The following is a 22,446-nucleotide window of genomic DNA, read 5'->3' as shown; positions in this document are numbered from 1 at the left end:
GGGTGCGGTTTACGCGAGGCGGTTGTGGGAGGATGGTTGTGCCAATGACCGATGGAATAATGAGACCGGATCTCAGGAAATTAATGAAAAATACTCAAGATCAAGTTCAATGATGAAAGTCGAGGGGGAGAGAGATGTTACAGATTTCGAGTATATGAAACGCAATACACAACTCCATCTCCACATTTTTTTTCTACTGCATCCCTTGAATCCTTCTATTTCCAGCTATTTCCAGTGGGGGAAAAATAAAAAAAAAACCAATTGCCTTTTTTTCTCCAATTGAATATTTAAAAGATAAAAATCATCTCTGAAAAATGATAAAACCTCTGTCATTGATAAGATGAGAGAATCATGTGGTAAAATTGTCAGAAAATAGAAAGGAGTTGTGGATACAAACCGAGAAAGTTATCACGCAAATTGCAGTCTCAAGGTGCATTGAGATGCTTGTGGCTTTCAAAAAACCCGTCAAAATAAAAACAATAAATAAATAAAAAGTAGTGATTCTACTTTAATACCGTGAAATTCAACTGCTTGGGTCATAAATCAAAACGGACTTTCACACTAGTTTCCGTCGTTTCATCAGCGTTCCTCTGGTGGGTGTATCATTTGCTCCGAAGATCGTGCATTAACTATTAATCCACCAACTGGATCATTAATAGTGGGAAAAGAAAGTGATGTTAAATGAGATGTTAAAAATTGCATAATGCTGGATCCGTTCTCTTATTTATTTGAGCAAAATATGAGGCGACCGATAGGAAAGTGTGGGTGAAAGGATTCAATTCAGGATGAAAGCAAAATCTATAACTTTACCTAATTCAGTTAGTACGATGAGTTTACTCGAATATAATTAAATAATTTAATAATATTAATCCATTTTGATTGATTCACTGGAGGAAAATTATGGTTTGTGAATATAAATGAATATGTGTGAAAAAAACAAACATTGAATTGATGGAAGATAAAAGAATTGATGGTTAGATAAAATTTGAGTGAAAAATCATTTTTATCTCGGCATGAAGTGTCGGTTGTGTAACTTTTTTTTTTTTTTTTTTTCAATTCAAGTGGAAGATTCCGACAAAAGTTTATTATTCCTCGAAGCAATGAACCCTGAAGAAGTAGTGTACATCGTTTATTCATGTTGGATACACCATGGCGATTTCCATACTCGACCCACGAGCAAAACTCCCACCATTGGAAAATATAAAAATTTGCAATGTGGGAAAGTTTGATTAGGCACCATAATTTGCATGGGCACGCGAAAACACTTGTTTGTTGTATTGACTTGAGAGGAAAATCACTGCTAGTCTTTCGAAATTTCCAACGAGCCATTAGTTTTTTTAAGAGACCCCAATAACACCCCAAGTTTTTGTTATTTTACCCTCTGAATTGTTTTTTTTTGTCATTAACGAAATAGAAAGTGAGGCAAAAGTCAAATGATAAATAGAGAGTCATATCTTGTATATATAATAGATGATATATTAAAATAATGATATATTGTTCAATGTAATATAAATTAGTATTAAAAATGAGAATTCTGTAGTTCCGAAAGGTTGTAAAAAGAAATTCAGAAAATTTTCCTCCATTCTCAATGAACACACATTGAGAAGCCCTGAGTCGCGTGGCAGCCACGAGGTGAAAGGATGGAAAACAGGGGAAAAAAAATCTGCACAAGAATAGACCGGAGTGAAATAAAAAAAAAAAGGAGGGAGAGGAATAAATTAATGAAGGGAGTGGGGAAGAATTGGAGGAGGAAGCGACGAATGTGGAGTAGAATTGCATGGGGTACGAGGAGGATTGAGGATTGAGGATTGGTAACGGGGCCGTCGCATACACCGGTTGTTTGGTGGTGAAGGCACCTTTTTCCCAACCTCGGTATGTAGTAGGAGTCAGTAGAAGTCTTCTTAGTCCATCGAGAATCAGGGAACGATTCACAACTCCACTCACCTACCGTTCGTGAATTTCCAGTCTCCTCAATTTTTCGTACAATAACAATTTTTGTGAATTTATTAGTTGCAATTATTTTTCGAGGCTCATGAAAAATGTCCAATTATTTTTATCGAAATAATTAATTTTTCTAATAGTACAATTAAAGTTGCAATTGCGATGAAGTTACATGATTTTTTTTTGTATCAATTGAAATATTGATAGCGCGAAATATAGGGTATCGTGGCATCATGAAGTGACACTGATTTTCCGCGATATTTAATAACTGGAGGTTGACAATTGATTGATGATTGATTGAAGGCTGTGGGTGAGAGCAGTGGGGGGATGCTATTCCAGTTGTTTCAATTATTAATGGCAATTGAGTGATGTAGGGACACTGGGATTTCACCATTTTGTGGAGATTTATTATTAAGTATTTTGGTGATCGAGTGATTATGATGGTAAAGGACAATGTCTGGAGGCAACGACGAATCGCTGTTCCCAAGAGGTAAATCGGCATTTGCACAAATACTTATTTACCATTTGTATCTCATAATAAGCATTCAAGTATCGCTAATCATTATATTGATAAAAATTCAATTACACAAATGAGAGATCTACTGACTTGCTGCAAAAAATATAAATCATTTGTTTGGGTGTAATGATTAATTCGATGCAGTTGGCGATGCGTACGTTCCCAGAGTCGATTCGTACTCCACCTTAACGGAACGGGCAATCTTTACACGTTTGTCCGTTCGACACGGAAATGTCGAGACTTTGAAATAATGATTGCCACCATTAGTTCGAGGTGGAATTTTAGAATCGTCATTGTCAGTTTAAGTAATTCATGAGCACTGGGAAATTAACTCCGCAGTGGAGAATTTTTAATTTTTTCAATCATCTATCTTGAAAACTATCGATTCAACGAAAAAAAATTTATTCAAAATCTATAATTCTTCAGATCAATCGATATTTTTGGGGAAAAAAATCAACTTGTCATCTCATCATTTTTGCGTAAACTTATTCCTTGAAATGCTGAAAAAATTTTCCCAAAAATTTCTACAATTCTTTAACTACAACAACCACAACAACAAATTCCATTATTGTTATTATCATTTTGTCTATATTTTATCTGAGAAATTATCGAGTTGAAGATATTCTTTAACTCATTATCAAATTAAAAAATAATTCTTCAATTGTTTCGACGCCATATCCTCATACCACCTTGCATAAACATTTGCCTATTTAATGGAAAAAAAGACGCTGAGTAAATGACGATAAAATCTCGGCGGTAAAAGGCACTATAAATTGTATATATAAATTCTAATATTAAAAATCATTTATTTTCAGAACCAGCGAGCTCGTCGCCCTCATCGCCCTCTCTAGCACTCTCTTCCTCTTTTTACACACGCGTGATCTTCATTCGCGATTACGCGAGATGGAAGTGAAATTGCAGCCAGGGGATAGCGAAATTTCGGCCAATCAGATATCAATCGGTAAAATAATTAACTCACCAATTACAATAGCATATTCTCCGGTAATGATTGAATTAACAATTCAATATGTATTGTTGGATTTTATATTGGGAGGGTAAGAGTAACTCGAGATTTAATATCAAGTTCTCGTCAATTTCCCGGTGAGAAAAAAACAAAAAAAAAAATAAATAAGAATCCCCGAGCGGATTACGCTAGCCATAAGCTTGCATGCGCATTGGTAATTTTGTGCAAGTATAATATAAAAATAACGCGAGAGACTTGAGGATCTGGAATTCCTTGATGTGCATATATGTATACACAAGCCCAAGTCATGACCCCTCGCTGATCTTTCACCAGCACGTGAGCCAGTCCATCTCATAAAGTACACGTACACACATTAAGTACATTAAACTCACCCAGGGGTATATCAAGTTGGATTTGTAACGGTAAACGGCGGGGTTAAATGAGCCCCTCATTTGCGTCCAATCACGAACTGTGTTGTTAATTAGTCCTAATTCCAACTGTCACTTAACCACACCAAATTACCAGGGGAAAATCAATGAATGATTAATCAACAGGTCAACGTCACCCAGACAATTCCCAAGTAAAAAGTCTCACCAGAAAAAAAAATGAAGAACGCCGAGGAAGGAAGAGATTAACCGTCAGAATCTGTTGAATCCATTAGTCGAATAAAAAGAGTTCTGCTATTTACCATGTGAATTATATTTTCAAAGAGAACTCACTTGCTTACACCATGCACTTATTCGAGGAATAATGGCAGAAACATTGCACAATAATTACGCGGAGTTGCCCCGACTTGAATTGGATGATAATGAGAAGGCGAGTTATAGACTAGCCAGAATTTATGTTGTAAAACTATGATAATAATAACTCAAACTGTGATGAGAGATGGACTGATCCTAGTGACCAGTGCTGGATCCTATTGTTAATTACCTATTATTTCACGGGAGACACTAATGGCGCAGTAAACCTAAATTTAATGAACATTAACGCTTCTATCGGTGTTTCACTTTAATTGTGAAGAAGAGCCACTTCCGGCTTTTCGCTATACCAGTTACGGAATACATCCTATCAATTTAACTTATGAATTAACCAATATTACCCTTGATAATACTAATTAGTTGTTCGATCGTCAATTTTTATGGATTGCCAGCTAAACTTCCGGTGGTCGGAAAGATCTGCATGAAAAAACATCATTTCATCATCATCATCATTTTCTTAGTTGATTATTCAAACGGTTTTTTCATCATTATATCATTATTCTTATTGATGTCATTAGTTTTTCCATTTGATCGACGATTTTTCGTCATCATGATGGATTTTCCAATGGTTTTTGGTGTGAATTTACGCGCACAACTTGATGAGACATTATGGTTTAGCAATTGACAACTGGAGTAACGCACAATTATATAAATGGAAGAATCAAAAAGATTTCCACCGCTGAAGTGAAATATTTGTGTGAAATATTTCAAATAATTTCCTCGTGTTGCCAATTATTCACACGCCTCAAATTACACGGTGGTTACAAGTGCTCGGCCTTCGGTGTTACAAGTCTCGTTGAAGACTGCACGAAAGACTGCACTGTCAGCAATTAGTACAAAAAAAAAGAAAAAAAAAGAAAAGAAAAGAAGTAAAAAATGTTGGGATGCAATTTCTGGACAATCGAATGCAGATTTTCAAGTTAAAATCACGACACAATGAAATTCAGATTGCGATAAAAATTGCGTCAAGTAAAAACGGTACATATCATTATTTAAATCGATGATAAAAAAAAAGAAAAAAACCCCTTGAGGAATTAGGTACATGTAAACTGGAATTTAACGAGATTTCCGGTTTTCCCAGATCAGTCGATCTCTGTCTGCAGTCCAATGATAAAATAAAATGAAATGTCTGAATTGAAAATAGAAAATAAATGACAAACCGGAACTCGAACAAACGACTATTTCATACGAGACACGCAATTAAACCAGTGGGACAGTTTCTTCTGGTGGTATAAAAGGAAGAGATACAGAATTTTCAAAGTGCATTTTCCCGTCTCGAACCGGACTTTCAATCTTCCATTTATGGTTAACCAACATTGACCCGTTGGAATTCCGTGTAAAACGCTGTTGAATCACGTTGTGGGTTCGGGCAAATGGGGGGAAAAGAGTGAAGTGATGCATTAAAAAGAGACAATGTGAGATTGTGGAAGTTGATGAAGAAGGGATTGTGTGCGTGCATTTATGCGTCGCAACACAAATGCTTGTTCGTGCTGGCCAACAACCGTTGCTCACCCTTATGGCATTGACACACCGCAAATACTAGTAAAATTACCTATACTCCCACCCTTCAACCTTCTTTTTTAATTCGCCCTGAAAATATCGTCGTATAAAAAAAAATGTAAACGTCCGTTAGAATTTTACCTTTTCTTTTTCCGAATTCCAAGAAATTTTCCATAGGCAAATGAGTATATTAAAAAAAAAAATATATAATTTTAATATGAGCTCATTCACAGCTGTTTTTCCAGTCTATTTTCACGTGTTCTCCAGTACGGCATCAACCTCGACACGGTTATATTTAAAAAAGGAAAAAAAAAACAAAGAAAATGATGAAAATCAGGTCGTGGCATACAATGGTATAGAGTCTATAGAGGAATGAACAATGTGGGAACAGGTGTATTGAGTTCTTTGATCTAGTCTATTGCCCCTTGTGTCCCAATCCATATTTTTCCCTAGAAAACAAATTACGCGGAGAGTCTAATCATAACTCGTGTGATGAGAGAGAGAGATGAAATGACTGAACTTGTGTAAAGGCATTTTGAGTTTTCAATCAGTTGGTAATTTGGTTTTTGAGTTAATGATTTGGCCCTGTGGTCATTTCGTTGAAAATCATTAGAAAGAACGGAAAGATGAAAGTTCTGGACGATGGGTTTGTGTTCCAAGCAATTAGCCCGGAAGATCGAGCTTGAGGCAATAGTTGACGGAGGAAAAGAAAAAAAAAAAACTAAAACGATCGTCTACTTTCCCAAGTTCTGGGTCAACAGGTACCTGACATCCTCCGTCGTGGTTGGACACCAGGAAGTATCCGATGGGTTTTCAATTTGGAATTGTGGTGCTCTTCCATGGGGATAAGACACGTGAGAATGTAAATGGTTTGCAAAGGAGAAAAAATGTGTGGAAGGGTCAGTTTACGATGATTCTCTCTTTAGAATGGCAAAAGAGAAGGTTTCAACTTTCTCCGGAGATGCGTGAAGTATCCGATGGGGAGTGTTTTATCTTTCTTCTTACTTCACCCGTGAAAACCAGAGCTATCCTACTTTTTTTACATATGAATCACGATCACCAACCAATTCTCTCAACTATAGGGGAATGCGTGAAGAATTTCCGACTTGTATGGGAATTTTCTCCTGTCGTGGGAGAGAAATGTCGAAAGGGTGGGGCTTTCCTCTCTGAAGCACTTTGATGACGATCTGCACCAGATCCTGTGGCCTTTCACACTCTTCTTTAAAATTACTGACTTTATCGCTAGCTATTATCTGCACGAGCTCCACCAAGTATTTCATGATGTTGATATTTATCTGGGAGGCGTTTTTTTTTTATTTTAAATTCTGCAACTGATTTTCACTTGTCAAATTCATTTATTTTTAACTATAACTTGATGACTTTTTCAAGACTTGTTGTTTCTGCTTAGAAACAATTGCTCGACTGATTGTAATCGACCAATGTTTTTCATTCCTTCATTGCTTTTCCAGAAGACGTGCAATCGGGCCTTGGAGCTCAGCCGCTCATGGGGCCCAAAAGAACGAGTACAGAATCGGTAAGACCCATTTTTTAAGCTCCATTCTCTCGGGTAAAAAAAAAAAAAATACCCCGTAAAGATGTTACTGTTAGTCCCAGGATCTCGGCCACCGCTCGTTGACGTTCCAATTATCTTCTTGTAACTGTTAAGAAAGAAAATTGCGGGCACTACATTCGGCGAGAGATTTGTGGGGTTTTTTCTTGAGTTTTTGCTGAGGTAATTGACTTTCTTACATCTGTTCCTCAACTTTACAGGCGCATTTCTCATGACGCCATTGTTATGATGCTACACCACAATTATTACCACCAGTAGAAAATTCACTTTATGTATACTGACAATTAATGTCGCTATAATTATCGGATTATTGGGGTTTTAGTGCATTAGAGCAGAGAAGTTATCATTGTAAATGGTAAATTCCATGCGTTAATTTCTTTCAGTTTTTACATTTGCGCGTTGAACTCTTAGTGAAAATTCACAGAAACTCGGGTAGAAAACCATTGAGGAAAGGAAAAGCATAAAGAAATTTTTTATATTTAATCGTTGTAAAATGTGCAAGAAAGAAATGTGAAAGAAATTTAGAGTAATTGCTTTTTACTTTAATCGCTGGATATTATTAGATGAGTACTCGCCCCTGAAATTATCATCTGTGTCGCCTTTTCCCGAGGTTTCGGTCGAGTTGCGTAATTTTTAACGGTAAAAATAGTCAGACGTCAGTGACCCCGACAGAAGAAATGTGAAGTGAAGAAAAAATATCGGGATAGTGAATTTTTTTATTTGATTTTTATTGGCCAATAAAAATCATAAAATTGTGGAACTAGAACTCGCGTTGATACGCCAATTAATATTTTCTCATTATTCAGATGATTGGGACGTATATGGAGAGATTGAATTTCATGTTCGCTGTCCAAATCGGGGCCAATTCAACCGCTCCCACTACGTGATTTCGAGTGATTTCGAGTGATTTCGAGTGATTTTGCATTTCACTTAATCTCATGTGCAATTTTATTAAATTTCTAGTTTTTTCTCTTTTGATCTCCTCATACCAATTTTCATAAGCCCAAAAAAAAATAATTGATTTAAATCTTGATTTCAACTAAAAATCCTCATAAAAATATCCAAAATGTGTGGTAATTTAAAAAGAAAAAAAGATAAAAAAATATTAAACTTCTAATTTAATATACGGCTGTTAAAGTTGTATTAATATAATTGGGAATTCCTCCCAATCATATTTTAAAATGTATTTTTATAAAATGTTTGTGTAGTACGAGCATTTGGATTGTCTGGATCTCAACGAGCTGAATAATACGAAACGAGCGGATAAACATGTATTATTCTTCAATCGTGTACCTAAGGTCGGTTCACAGACCTTTATGCAACTCCTGAGGAGACTCTCGATGAGGAATGGCTTTGCCTTCAACCGAGATCAAGTGCAACGGGTTGAGACCATCAGACTGGCGCCTTATGAACAGGTAAGCTCTACCTCCCGAGGATAAATTTCACTCAGGATTATTGAGCTTCTCTATGGTCTCGGTTTTATGTTTTCAGCGTCAGCTTGTGAGGCTCGTTAACAGCTATTCTGAGCCCTCGGTCTATGTCAAACACGTATGCTTCACCAATTTTTCAGAGTGAGTTGAAGTTGAAGTTGAAATTGATGACAATGTGCATTTAAAAAATCGAAAATTGAAAATTCTCAATTCCCATAATTTTTCATTGATTACGTATAAAATAATATTTATCCGATATATAATGAATAATGAAATGTTAATTAATGGGAATTTATACTGACACGAGACACTGACCATTGGTATAATACGCAACTGATGAAAGTCATTTCGTCATATAATGGATGCCATTGGGAGAAAAATGAGCTGTTATGTTACGTTATCGCGATGGTGATTTTAAAAAAATCTTGGCAGGTTCAATCTTCCTCAGCCGATCTACATGAACGTCGTTCGGGATCCGGTTGAACGAGTTATATCCTGGTATTACTACGTTCGTGCGCCCTGGTACTACGTAGAGAGGAAGCAAATATTCCCAGACTTACCACTGCCAGATCCTGAGTGGTTGAAGAAGGACTTTGAGAGTTGTGTATTGAATGGAGATCGCGAGTGCAGATACATCGAGGGAGAGTACCATGAGGGCATTGGAGATCATAGGAGACAGACGTTATTCTTTTGCGGTCACAGTGAAAAGTGCACGTACGTTTTTCCCAAGGAATTCCATTTTCGTCTTCATCGGCACGAAAATAAAAAATGCTACTTCTCTGGAAAATCTCATCAATTTTTTTCTATTTATTATATATTATTATAACTCGAGTAATTGTCAATTTTCCATTGTAAATTATTGCTAAAAGAAGCTGCATAATGAGAGATTTTTTTAATGAAATTTTTCGGAAAAATTAACGCAAATTCCACTCAATCCGAATGAACATTTTTTTCTCTAATTCATATGCTAATAAGTCGAAGACAAGCGGGTTACGCTTATTACGCCCTTGATTAGTCCATCGACTTTGTGGTTTGGTTTCTAGGCCTTTCAACACCGTGGGAGCATTAGAAAGAGCCAAACTTTCAGTTGAAAAGCATTACTCAGTAGTTGGTGTTCTTGAGGATGTTAATACAACGCTGACGGTTTTAGAAAATTATATTCCACAATTTTTTGAAGGTGCAAAGGAGCTCTATTGGGGTAATAAAATTTTATCAACAGCTCAAATAATTTAATTACCCCTTATAATTACAAGGGGAATAAAATCTTTTAGCCATCAATTAACTATTTTTCCGTTTGTTCCAGATGAGATGAATTCGTTCAAAAGAATAAATCGCAATTCTTTCAAGCCCCCGGTGAGTGAGGAAGTTAAAGAAATGGTTCGTCGTAATTTCACCCGTGAAATTGAATTTTATCAGTTCTGCCGGCAACGATTGCACCGGCAATTTCATGCCCTAAAGCTCTCACCGGCATTATCAACAATTCAAGATAGTGGAAATAGTCTCTAGGAAGTAGTGAATTTCATCGTTTTTTTTTTTTTTTTTTTTTTATGGGGATAATAAAAATCATGCAACTGTTCATGTGATATAAATAAAAAGACTATAATTAATCCTAATGGATTAGGGATCTGAGAGAAATTAGACGATGGTCTGATTATCCAATCGATCACGAGGTATCGACGAATTCCAATTGGTGATTGATCGATTGGCCAATTGCGATTAACCCACAGAGCCAAGAAATTGTTCGTCATCCAAGGGTTCGTCACTATAAATGCCTCGCTCGGGGCAAGGCTTAAAAAAAATCATGGCAAAAGGTTATGATTAATTCCCCCCACCCCAAAGAAAAAAAAATTCATTAGTGAATCAATTGCCAAATGAGATTGTCAAAGTCTGGAAGTTATTTCGTTAAATTTATTGTCTTAATATAACAACTTTTGCAGATAACTTTATTGTTTGTATATGAATAATGATACGTAGACTCTCAGGTCTCTAAAATCTCGTTCCCTCTGTCACTCGATAATTAATCATTCATCACCCCTCACTCCTCCATCGGACCAATAACATTGATACATTATTTAACATCCATAAACATCTCGAGATCTCTCGACTGTATTTACATAATTCAATCTGTTGTCATTTGAGGGACAAGAGGAGCAAGCTTCATTGTGTAAAATATTTCGTCAATGTAACCGTTTAATTCTCTGTACAAAGTAAATAACGCATTTCCATACATGATTTGTTTTATTAAATATTCTCCCTTTCTCCATTATTTATGCTCAAAAATATTTATATTCAGTCGGTTAATGACTTCCTGGACAGAATGATACTTGAGGCCTTCAATTGAGTATTTTATTTAGAATGCTTTACTGTAGAAAAATATAAAGATCGCATTCTTCATTTTTTGCTAATACACAACTTTTTTTTATTTCACGCACGAAAAAAATTTCATAGAACAACAAGTAATTATATACAATTTTTGGCTCACTTTGCCTGACCTAATACGATTTTTTTTTTCTCAGGTTTAGGCCTGGTAAGCGTTACTTTTAATTTTTTATCACATATATTGTGGAGGAAAAAATGATTTGTCCTTCTGAGAAAATTCCTTCACACGTGATGATTTGGAACTCCAACGAGCAAGTATCTCTTAGGAAGAGTGAGCATTATCGAGGGTAATAGTACAATAAATTTTGTCAAGACAAAAATAAATCAAACTAAAAATTAAATCTTGTGCAATAACTACCATCATTCATCAGTGTATTCATGCAGTCTTACCCCAGTCTCTCACAGCCTATTGTTAATTAACACCTCGATAAAATGATATTTAAAAAATCTAATTAATGTGCTGATTCGAGTCGATCTGAAGAGGCAAACATAATCCCCTTCAGAGCGACTAGAGCATTCGAAATAAATGTTAAGAATATAAAAATATGACCAATTGTTTGACACGTTTCCACAGCAATTCAACAAATAATATCCTTTCACGCAGCTTCATCGTTTCGTTTCATTTCGTTTTTCTACTCGGACCCATCTCGCATAAGCGAAAGCTCAAAACGATGAAAAAAAATCTAATCCATTCTTAATACACTGGTAATAGCAACCTTAATTCGTACTAAAGCATCGAGCACGATTTTTCAGTAATAAGAATAAAGAAAAGATAATCTTTATGTACAATTCATTAATTCAGTGAGGTTTTATCTCGGAATTGATGGGTTCTGGGAGAAAACACTGTTAAAATTTAATTTTCCATAAACAACACCCAAATACCCCGGAAAATCGCTAATTAACCCCCTAATTCACAAATAATCAATGAGAGAACTTTTTTCAAATAGAAATCAGTAAGAAAATGACATAAATTTTCCAATCATCGATTTTATCTTGAAGAAAAAAAAAAAAAAACAATTAAATTTATATAAAAACAAAAGAGGACTTTTTTTTTCTATAGAAGATAGAAAATTTACTGAGCTACAAAAGTACTCGAGTTTCTCTTTAGCTTCTCATAAAATCAATGATTTTCCAAATAAATCGATAATTGGACCTTTTTTAAATGTTGTTATAAGAAAAATTAGCGTGAATGTTTTCCCTGGATTCAATAAAAGGCTGGAGCCCAGTCATGACTGACCCCCCCAGCCCCAATCCCCAAGTAACTGTTGTTCGTTGTCATTGGAAGACACTGAAAGCAGTAATTAATCCCAGCATTGTTATCCCAGTACTGGACGCCCTTGCACTGAAACCTCACAGCCATCTCGAGTCTCTGGCCGACCCTGAGCGTGTGACAATAGAGCATAAAAGTGAATTTATCACTAAAGCCATCGCACGATCCATTGACATAAAGTGCTTGAACATCGTTGAATGTTCTCCAGCAGTCCATGGTGTATCTGACGTGCACAGATTTGTGAAAATCGAGATTTCTCACCCTGACGCTGCCCTTGAGACAGAGAGTGATTGGATCCTGAACTATAACATTCTCCAGACACACCTGACGATCCCTAACGAGATCCAGAAAGTTGGCAAGTCCCCCAGGTTGCTGGAACATGGGTACCAGTATTCTGTCAGGTCTACCAAGTCCAATACCCATTCCCCCAATGCCTCCATTGGTGGGACTAGATCCATAGAGACTTGGGCTCGAGTCCTTGTGAAAAACGTCGTCGTAAATCAGATCAGAATACGCTGAATTTGGTACCTTGGGTATTTCATCGAGAAAAGTCCTGACATCAGCGAGATCGAGTCCAAGAACATCAGCGAATCTCACGATTTTCTTTCTTCCAGGAGTGCCAGGTGGTGTTTTTCCAGTCTTGAGAGAAGAGCATCTCCTCACTCTTTGGGGTCTCTCGTCCTCCTCGCAGCCCTCGGGGCTCTCGAGCTCCTCTCTATCACTCTCAAAGCTACCACGAGGTGAACACGATAGCTTTTTCAACAGCCTGGACACCTCCTCACCTTCACCAATTGTCATATTCACTTGAGTCGTCAGAGTTTCATCGAGATTGGATTTCACATTGGGACACTCGACTTCGAGGGCCCCAGGGATGTTGAACGTCGAGCTGTATGTCGAGTGGTCCTCACTTTCACCCTTGGTATTCGACTCTTCCACAACGCATTTATCTCCATTGCAGTAATTTATTGTCTCCTCCCTTTCCTCTTTCCAGTTCACATCGTTAGCCACATGATCGACTTCATCAGGGCCAATTGACTCCAGGTCGATTGCCGCCATCTTCATAACCCCAGGGATGATTTCAGAGTCAGAATGGGACTTGAGGAATCTCGTCTCGGTGGGTGCAGATGATGCAAAGGAGACGTCGTCCTGTAGGGAGACTGTGGACTCGTCGAAAGTACTCCAGAGGGATTCGTGGCTCGGTGAAGTAGTCTCCAGAGAGCTGGCGACCTCAAGGGACTCGTCGGAGCTGTTGGCAATTCTTATTGCTTGTATTCTCGGTTCCTTAATGCCATTGGAGAGACTTGACTCCTCTGAGGTGTCCTGGTGTCCATTGACTGATGTCTCTCTTCGGCGACCTGGGGGCTTGTGGATGTGGGGCATATCACCGTTGGAGAGAATATCGCTGGACGATGTGATGGGATCAAAGAAATCGTCGGTTCTTGTTTTATCGGAGGACTCTGGATCGTAATATGCATCGCTGTCGGAGGGTGTCGCCCCGTCCAGCGGTGACGAGAAAACGTATCCGGAGGACTCTCGATCCTGGCTGTCTTCCACGTGTTTCTGACAGGTGCACGGCTCGTGGCACTTTAACAGTTTCGATGTATTTACAAGAAGATTGGCGAATTCTGCTGCTGAGACAACTTCCTCGGGGGATCCGGGGTCCTGTGCGTCACCCGGAAAGTGCTCCGGAAAGTGCTCCGAAAAGTGCTCCGGAAAATTAAAGTCGTAGTAAAGATCGGACTCGGGACTGTGCCGCGGCTGGGAGTCGTGGACTCGGGAGGATTTCTCTAGATGATGGTTAGTAGTGTGCAGCCAGGATGTCTCTGTTGGGTTGCAGGTGTTGTTCTCGGTGCCGCTCAAGGATGTGAGTCGACGGTGGAGACGACGGGCAAATGCCTCTGCCCGACCCCGACAGCTTGTCGGGAAGAGTGTACCTACTAGACCGCAGCTTGATGCTGTACTCCCGGGGCAGTGATCCGGTTTTGCTGGCTCTGTACTTGACATCGCGCAAAGCGGGGATGAGGCCGCCTCGGCCTGCAGAATTACCTGGGGGCGATTCTGTAAGAAAAATATTCAGTTAGTGAGAATGGCAAGTTCTCTTCCAAATAATTATATAATAATATCTATCAAGCATTGCCAATTAATAATTAAAATAAAAAATAATTTCACATATGATTTGTCTCATTAGAATCGCCTCTCTTCCACAAATTTGTCTTTTTCCCTCCAAGAATTGGAGATAAGTCGGCGGCGCCTCACTTATCAAAACGATTACCCTCATTCATCAAGATAAAAAAAACCCAAAAATAAAATAATCTCCAACAAACCTCGATGGTATGAACGTGTAAATGCATCTTCATAATATCAGTCACGCAAGGTGAGCGTGCAATTGCGAAAGATTGATGTCAAATTCTCAAGTGTCATACGATCAAGGCCCACAATTAGATAAGCAAGTCTCTGCGGTAACGATTTATCTTGCACACATCAAATAACAAATGAACACTTCAATTTCCCTAGAATAATATCAAAAAATTCTCTCAATTAAAAAAAAAAACACGCGGACCATCAAATAAACTTGATGGTGTTATTATTAAATTGTTTTGTCAAGTGATTTTTCAACATATTCAGGGGTTCAGATTCAGTATTGAACGTTCAGCCGCTGGCAATAGCTAAATCACTTTCGTCCATACGTTTATTCCAACAATTGACGACAATCAGATCCAATCATCATTCCCCAGTATTATTGTCTCTGGTCAAACGGTTGGTCTATCTCTTGTCAACTAAAAGACAAGACTACAACACGTTAACACGCGAGAAAACCACGAGGTGAATTACCTCAACGTATACAATCTATTACGTAAGATATCTATTCGCCTAGACTGTATAGATATAGACGAGTTCAATGGTCTTTTATTCACGTCCTTGTAGAAATTATTGATGCACGGATATTTGCATTCTCATGAGCTATTCAACATTTAGAATTTTATGCGAATTACCACTGCCAATAATTTTCACATGAATTTTCCATTAAAAGACAATTAATTTGCATTTAAAATTGTCAAATTTATGCAATTCATTTTTATCATATGAAATTAATGGATTTATTAAATTTTTATAAATTTTATAATTACACGAATTTTGGGAAAATTGTGATTTGGGAAAACTTTGGGAAGCGATTTGAAGCAGTTTAATTTTACTCGGGAGTGAAAAATTTTCACTGGTGCATATACCCCGCGGGATATTTACTGTTGCAATTCCCAAATAAATTTATTCTAATAGATCCGAAGGACTTGAAGACTATCATGACCCCATTTTCGGCAGCTGAATGCGATCTGGTGAGCCTCTGCAACAAGGTCAAGGTCTCTTGGAATTTAATTAGCTTCTCCATCATCCGTCATAACTATTACGACTAATTGCACTCGTCGGGTCGAGACTCGTGAGGTTATCGCGTCTTTATATCGTGCATTAGATGAATTTAGAATGAAAATCGATTTATTTGCGAGTGGTTGTTATGCCAGGACTGCATCGTGATCATAATCGACTGAACCTGAACTTGAATTTCCATATTTCAATTTTCCATTATCTCAAAATGATTTCATTAAGTACCCTGAATTATCATAACACACAAACTAATTCATCAATCGATTAATTAATTAATTATTCCATCACCAAAGTCATTAAATTAGATAATTCCAAGACAATGTTCTTGTTTATTAATGCGGTATCTCAAGCACTATTTATCTGCGGCGGAAATCGTGAGGAATTTTTTTTTTAACTAATTAAATTTGTTTTTTTTTTTTTTAATATTTTATATCTCCTCTAACATTTGTCCCCTAAAACTACGGCTACTGGCTTCCGGTTAATCGTGTATTTTGCCCTCACCTCGCGAAATATTGACCAATTGGTTGAGCTCATATATCAATGAATATCTCGTTGGATTATTATGAAATCGCAACGGGTGACGAATTTTATCGATATCACGCAGCGCCGAGTGTTTAACATGAGTTTAACGCGTTGAAATGGTTTTAACGATTGGCCACAATTTATTTATCTCAATGCCTCCATGTTCACTCGAGATATTAATAAGTTAAAAAAAAATAACACAAGGTTATCCCGAAATGTTTTAAAATAAACTGCACTAGATTGAGAATAACACTATAATACAAGTGAGACCGGGGAACTGCCTCGAGAGAGTGAGTTGGATGATTTGAAAATGTACCGGGACAAGTGTCCACTACATCCCACTCTTGGTTCTGAGAGTTATCGCATGGCAACCGGCTTTCAAGCAACCAGAAACAAGCTCTACATACACCTCCGGCTCGTCTTACAACCAATGTACTCTCGAGAAAAACCCCTCGACATATTTGGCCTTTTGAAATTCAAAATCATTGAAAAATCCCCCTTAATTATTTCGGTTTCCTTTTTTTTTTTAAATTTTGAAATTGAATTTTATTGCAAGTACAATCAAATTTTGAAATTCAATGTGAGTGATTAGTTATAATTATTAGAGAGTTATTTGAATATAGAGTGGTAATTTCGCATAATTTCACTTGAGATTCGGGGAATGAATGAATTTGCGATTCATTCATGCCCGCAATCCACGTAAGAAATTTGTAGTAAAATTCACTCTGACGTAAAAATACAACGAGTTCATAGTGAAATAGATATTTTTAAATCAATGGGTAAAGATTTGCAACGAAGAGATTTATGATTTTCAAAGGAAAAATTCATATTGAAGGTTTTTTTTTTTAAAATTCAACAATTTCAAGGGTGTAAACAATGAGAGTTTCAAGGATATGAATGAAGATGATTCGTCTGATTTGCCTTCGGAATTGCCGCTTGAATCTATTTTTGTACTTTCGCTATTTTTAATTCGCTCAACTCCTCTACATTTGTACTTGAATACCAGAGCTACCGTTGAAGACCAAATTTACCAGTTGCATTATTACATTTAAAACTATTTATTTATATTTTTCTCTCTTGTCCAAAAAAAAAAAAAAAGAAAAATGCTATTTGGATGGATGGGCGATCAATAGAATTTGTGATTTGGTTTAGTGAAATTGTGCAATTGCATCGTCATGATTGAACCGTTCACTGACCCCACACTGTGCTAATTACGGTGAATACTTCCTGGAAGACGTTGAAATAGCCTCCAGACGGAATACCTGAAACTCAAGTGGGGGGATTCAGTAGATAAGTGTTCAACAGGTCCAGTACTCGTAGTATACAATTTGCATGACGAGAAAGAGCTGGAGGAACCGGTCGTCATAATTTAAAGTGGACGCCTGGAGTCTCCTGTCGGGAGAAATAGTTTAAGATAAAAATAAACAATTCCGGTCGAGTCGGTTTGCCTCGAGCCCCACGTTTCTGGCTCGTGTCTGGGATTAAATTAGAAAGTCGGGACTTTTTTTCGTGACGAGAGGCTTCATCAAGGGCTGAGTCCCCAGGAAAGGCAAATATTTGTACTATTATGGTCTAGGTCGGTTATTCACATCAACACCTCCCATCAACAACTCCCATTCTCTCGCTGAATATTTTATGATGAATGATATTAAAAGCTGCAAATGGCCTTTTTCCTCGGAAATTTAATGAGCTAAAAAAAATGTCTATTGATGTGATTGATCACTTTGAAAGCACAGTTGCCGAGATAAATTGATCAACAGAGCAAGTACCAAACTCGACTTATCTCACTTTATCGCTTGAGTACGCAATTAATTTCTGTTGTTTGCGAAATTTTTAAAGAGCCACATTTAAATTCCCAGCGGGTCTCTCTTTACGTGGCCTAGGTCGGGTGCTAGCTTTAAATAATCGACAATGTTGTCAGAACGTTACCAATAACGTTTTAATAAATTCACGTGACATTGCAATGGGACAAATGTTTCTCGACTAATGACAGATCGAGGAAAAAAAATTATTTACCAATGCATACCTTGAATCGGATTACATTTCATCGAACGAATGAAGAAAATCGATAATAGCATTGAAAAATAAACTCGCGTTCATTTAAAAAATAGCACAAGAAAACAGGGGAAAATTTGAGTCAAGGATTATTTATTTTGTTCGATAGAATAAATAAGAGACGATGATGATGTGTTAATTTTACCTCGAGAATTGTCGCTATTTTCAATGAATTAAATTGAATTAAATTGGCAAAATTAATATTTTATTTTTATATGGTCAATTTTTTTGGCTCGAGTGGAGTAATGAAAATGTCTCTGAATAGTTTTCATTTTTTCTTTTTCTATTTTTAAAAAGAATTTCTAACGGTAAAACCGGTCCGCCTAAACCTTATGCGAGACTCGAACTCTAGTCTCTGTCATTCACTTCAAGAACTGTAAATAGAATCAAATTTGTTGATGAAATTGTGGCGCAAAAGTTGGAAAAAATCCACAGATTTTTCACGTCTGTTGAAATTACAGCGAATAACATGATTTTTTAAATATCCAACAACAGTTTTGTCAACAGTTTATGTTGAAAAGTGAAATTTCGAGCCATCACTGTCTAAATATAACACAATCAGACGAGCAATTCCATTCACCCTTCACCCCTCAATGTCTTTTATCAGAAAATGCCTGTATTTTACCGACAGAGTTCAAGTTTATGTTTTTCCCAGTATCAATGTTGATGGAAATGAAAAATTAAGTCACGTTAGTTTATAATGCGATCCTGGCAGTGCGACCTTTTGCGGCGATTCAGAAATAGATAAGGCGAGAAATCAAGACGAAGTTTGAAGTGAGAGTTTTATCTGCCACGAGGTGTGCAAATTTCGACCTGAACTTTTTGCTATTGAGATACCCAAGGGGATGAGAAACAGGATGGATACGTGCCAGGAATCCGCTGTGTAATAGCATTTAAAATAGAATCCGTCTGACGCCAGTAAAAATGTTATTCAACTTTTATCATCCTCTGGATACCTGTCATTTATTTACTCGCATATGCTAAAAAAAAAAATATATCGTTTGAAAATTGAACAAAGATCTGATCATTTATTTATGTTTTTTTTTTTTATTGACGACCCACGGACGTTGTGAGTATCTCGGCAATTACCACTAATTACTAACTAAATGATTTCTCATTACCCTTCTTTTTATAGAAAAAATTCACAACAAAAATTGCCAACATATTCCGAAAAATCCGGCAAATCCGGCAAATCCGGCAAAAGCACACAAAAATTTTTATGTAATGGTTTATTCTTTATTAATCGAGGGATTAGCGAATTCCTCAGGATTAATCCGTCATCCGACTGCGTCATGAGATCGAATGAGATTGTGAATTTTAAATTGCCGATAATTCTCAACCAAAACAAATCAACTCAGCTCGACCCAACTCCATTCCACTTCACTCGCCATTCCCCCATTTTTTAAAATTAAACTCAATGGAAAATTTCTCATCATTTCAATATCATATTCGATAAATAATAAATCGAGGCGCGAGAGAAAGTTCCTCAATCCGGTTTCAAAAAAAAAAAAAAAAAGTTCCCGTCGCATATGGAGTACGGAATATTCCGTGTGAAGAGACGAGGAGATTATCTTCGAGAGAAGAACGAGAAAACACCCGCCGAATGCGTGATTGATATACATAATATACTGTCTAATAAAAGCATTGAATACATATATAGAGGAATGAGTGAGTAGTGCCGATTGTCCAGAGACTTTGCATTAATCGAAATTCAGTTTTGCATGAAAAAAAAAAAATGGAATTTTTATCATTGAATTTGATGATTTGCTAGTTGAATTTGGAGGAATAATTACATATTTGGGAAATTCTTTTTTACGGTTATCACGGCATCAATGAATGGCTGGACCGCGTAATATAGATAGTGTTGGATCATAAATAAATGGTTGACTCCTACGGCTCCTACGCACTCTTTACCTCTTAATTCAAGGCATTAACGTGTCGTTAGGGCAGTGAAAAATAATAATTAAATGACTGAATGAGGATGGTATTTTATCTGACATTTTTTTCACTTAATCGTAACCTTGACATTTGTGCTTTCAGAATTAATTCCATAAAATTAGCATGGAACTGGCTTTCACTCAAAAAAATTGACAAGTTAATTCGACTATGAAAATTCATGGAAATTATCCAATATGTATTTTTAAAAAGCTATTAATACATTAAAAAATTGACTCCGTTGGATAAGCAGTGACATTTTTTTTTCTAATTCGTCAATCTCTTCGGGTAATTCATTTTTATAGAGTTGTGAAGACAAATTAATCATCACTGCAATGGAAAACCAGTTGTTTAATCATAATCTAATCTGTAAAAAAATTTTATCTCATAATTAACTAAAACCATTTCTAATTTCATTAGAAAAACTGCATGGAACTAATGAATAGTTGACATTAACCTTCACCCCAAAATTTTTAATTGACGAGTTCAACTTGTTGTTTTTCTCAGTCTTGTTGTTGTTACCGAGATCGAATAGCAAAAATTAATTCGCGTGCACAGCAAAACAAATTCACATCAATTGATTTCCTCATTATCGACAATTCAGATTATCTCTAATTTTCCAGGAGATTAAATAACTCTTTTCATTTTTCAATACTTCAATAAGTAATGAAACAGCAATCGAAAAGTTATTTGAATTTCCATTACCTTTGAATTGCATTGGCAATAATTTTTGGTGGTTCATAAAATTTTTCACAAAAAAGCTCTTATAAGAATTAAATTTGAATTCCACACCGAGTCTCTATAACAAGTCTCTACAAAAAGGCAAATTAAAAGAATAAAAGACATACTTAATTGTGACGAAGATCGGTACCTCGAAATTTTGGAAACAGCAATTGCACCTGAAAACGTGGCTCACAGGCTGGAAAAAGCACTTTTTCTCTTCTCCCCAATTACTAATAATTTTGATAATTTAATAAGCACTGATGGAGGGAATTATGACCGGCACTGGAGGAACACGCGAATACCACGTAATTGTCAAATAGCGATTACATCGGCTGATAAAAAACGAGTGGTGAAGTCGAATTGTCGTTTCGACGTACGTAAGACACTATTCGACAAGGTCGTCCAAGGTCGCAGCTGCGCACCAAGAATCATTTTCAGGTACTGTACTCACGTATTTTCATTATAGCCATGCCATTTTTTTCTTAGGCAAAAAATGCGCTGGAGGTGATAGGCAGTTGCTTTGGCAACTTCGGGGGAGAGACTGAATGCGTTTTTCATTGGGAACCAGAAGACCCTGAACTCGAATAAACCGGCACTCAAGTCTCCAAGATAAAACCAAAAGAAAATGCAAAATGTGGACACGTGGGGAGAGAATTTTTGCCGGCGCAATACAAGATAAAACGAGTGGGTGCAGTCGCCGATATAATTTTTCGATCTGCAAACCGATTTTATTCCATCGGCTTTCGAGTTTTCGCTGTGATTTCAGGGGGAAATTCGAGTAATGATTTTTCGTGGGGAGTTATTGTAATAGCGGATTTCACGGAAATTCCGAGACCTTCGGGATGACTTAAATCCCGGATTTCAAACTCGAGGCTGCGGAGCGCAAACCGGTCCGATTCATTTAAAAAATGCATTTTTTTGGAATTTATCAGTGGTTTCAATGGACTTGGGCCTTTTTTTTTTAATTTTTTTCAATTGTCTTGCGAAACGCTTATTTAAAGGTGAAGTGCTCCATTTGATATTTGATTTTTAATCGCAAACTATATAATAATAATAAAAACCTGAACAATAATCGGTGACTTTGATAAATTGTGGAAATGTTGAATTTTACAATGGCTGATGGTCAAACAATAATCAAATGTCAAACAACGAAAATTTATGAAAAATTATAGAAAAATTCACACAATCATTTTCCCTTTTTTCCCTTTCGCGCTACAAGCAGGTAGTCGATAAAGGCACAAGTGACTGAACCAACAGCGAAACAGCGGGAAAATTCAAACGCTTAATTTTTTTAATTATAGGCAAACTTGGAAAATGAGATAAAGACGTGGAATTTGAATTAACACAAGTTTCTGACCTTGGAATCAGGATTGGTTAGATGTGGAGGGCCCCTGGAGGGTGAAATTCGCCCCTGTTGTGTGAATCGCGTGCTGCCGCAGTGGATGCAGCCGCATTGCCCTTTATAGATTTACACTAGTCACAATGCCCAATTTGTCCTCAACAC

The 22,446-nt window shown here is 36.9% G+C and overlaps 2 protein-coding genes across 11 annotated transcripts; one reads left to right on the top strand and one right to left on the bottom strand.

Moving 5' to 3' along the window:
- The first annotated feature begins 1,805 nt into the window (after nucleotides 1-1,805).
- On the top strand, nucleotides 1,806-10,907 carry pip (heparan sulfate 2-O-sulfotransferase pipe). 2 transcript variants are annotated; one of them, XM_011315499.1, is made up of 8 exons: nucleotides 1,806-2,431; nucleotides 3,274-3,419; nucleotides 7,153-7,214; nucleotides 8,459-8,665; nucleotides 8,742-8,821; nucleotides 9,113-9,394; nucleotides 9,724-9,878; nucleotides 9,984-10,907. In XM_011315499.1, the coding sequence occupies exons 1-8, from the start codon at nucleotides 2,379-2,381 to the stop codon at nucleotides 10,184-10,186; spliced, it is 1,188 nt and encodes a 395-aa protein (XP_011313801.1). In that variant the 5' UTR covers nucleotides 1,806-2,378; the 3' UTR covers nucleotides 10,187-10,907. The 2 variants fall into 2 exon arrangements, with proteins under 2 accessions (XP_011313801.1, XP_011313800.1); XM_011315498.1 differs by having other exon boundaries at nucleotides 7,150-7,214.
- LOC105273204 (glycogen-binding subunit 76A) lies at nucleotides 10,569-22,381 on the bottom strand. 9 transcript variants are annotated; one of them, XM_011315504.1, is made up of 3 exons: nucleotides 22,300-22,353; nucleotides 14,654-14,839; nucleotides 10,569-14,387 (listed from the first exon to the last, which is right to left on the bottom strand). In XM_011315504.1, the coding sequence occupies exons 2-3, from the start codon at nucleotides 14,684-14,686 to the stop codon at nucleotides 12,264-12,266; spliced, it is 2,157 nt and encodes a 718-aa protein (XP_011313806.1). In that variant the 5' UTR covers nucleotides 14,687-14,839; nucleotides 22,300-22,353; the 3' UTR covers nucleotides 10,569-12,263. The 9 variants fall into 9 exon arrangements, with proteins under 9 accessions (XP_011313806.1, XP_011313802.1, XP_011313805.1 ...); XM_011315500.1 differs by lacking the exon at nucleotides 22,300-22,353 and adding an exon at nucleotides 21,068-21,295; XM_011315503.1 differs by lacking the exon at nucleotides 22,300-22,353 and adding an exon at nucleotides 21,091-21,295.
- Nucleotides 22,382-22,446: the final 65 nt, after the last annotated feature.

This window comes from Fopius arisanus, unplaced genomic scaffold (assembly GCF_000806365.1).
Source record: "Fopius arisanus strain USDA-PBARC FA_bdor unplaced genomic scaffold, ASM80636v1 scaffold00004, whole genome shotgun sequence".
NCBI classification, from domain to species: domain Eukaryota; kingdom Metazoa; phylum Arthropoda; class Insecta; order Hymenoptera; family Braconidae; genus Fopius; species Fopius arisanus.
The sequence above is the reverse complement of the archived record's forward strand: the minus strand, read 5'-3'. Positions and strand labels throughout refer to the sequence as shown.

What these genes read in the sequence shown, in the direction of transcription:
- pip (XM_011315498.1), top strand. Translation starts at nt 2,379, where the DNA reads ATGATGGTAAAGGACAATGTCTGGAGGCAACGACGAATCGCTGTTCCC. An exon ending in TGCTTCACCAATTTTTCAGA is followed by an intron (nt 8,822 to 9,112) that starts GTGAGTTGAAGT and finishes AAATCTTGGCAG; the next exon opens with GTTCAATCTTCCTCAGCCGA. An exon ending in TGCAAAGGAGCTCTATTGGG is followed by an intron (nt 9,879 to 9,983) that starts GTAATAAAATTT and finishes CGTTTGTTCCAG; the next exon opens with ATGAGATGAATTCGTTCAAA.
- LOC105273204 (XM_011315504.1), bottom strand. Translation starts at nt 14,686, where the DNA reads ATGAAGATGCATTTACACGTTCATACCATCGAG. An exon ending in TACACGTTCATACCATCGAG is followed by an intron (nt 14,388 to 14,653) that starts GTTTGTTGGAGA and finishes TTTTTCTTACAG; the next exon opens with AATCGCCCCCAGGTAATTCT.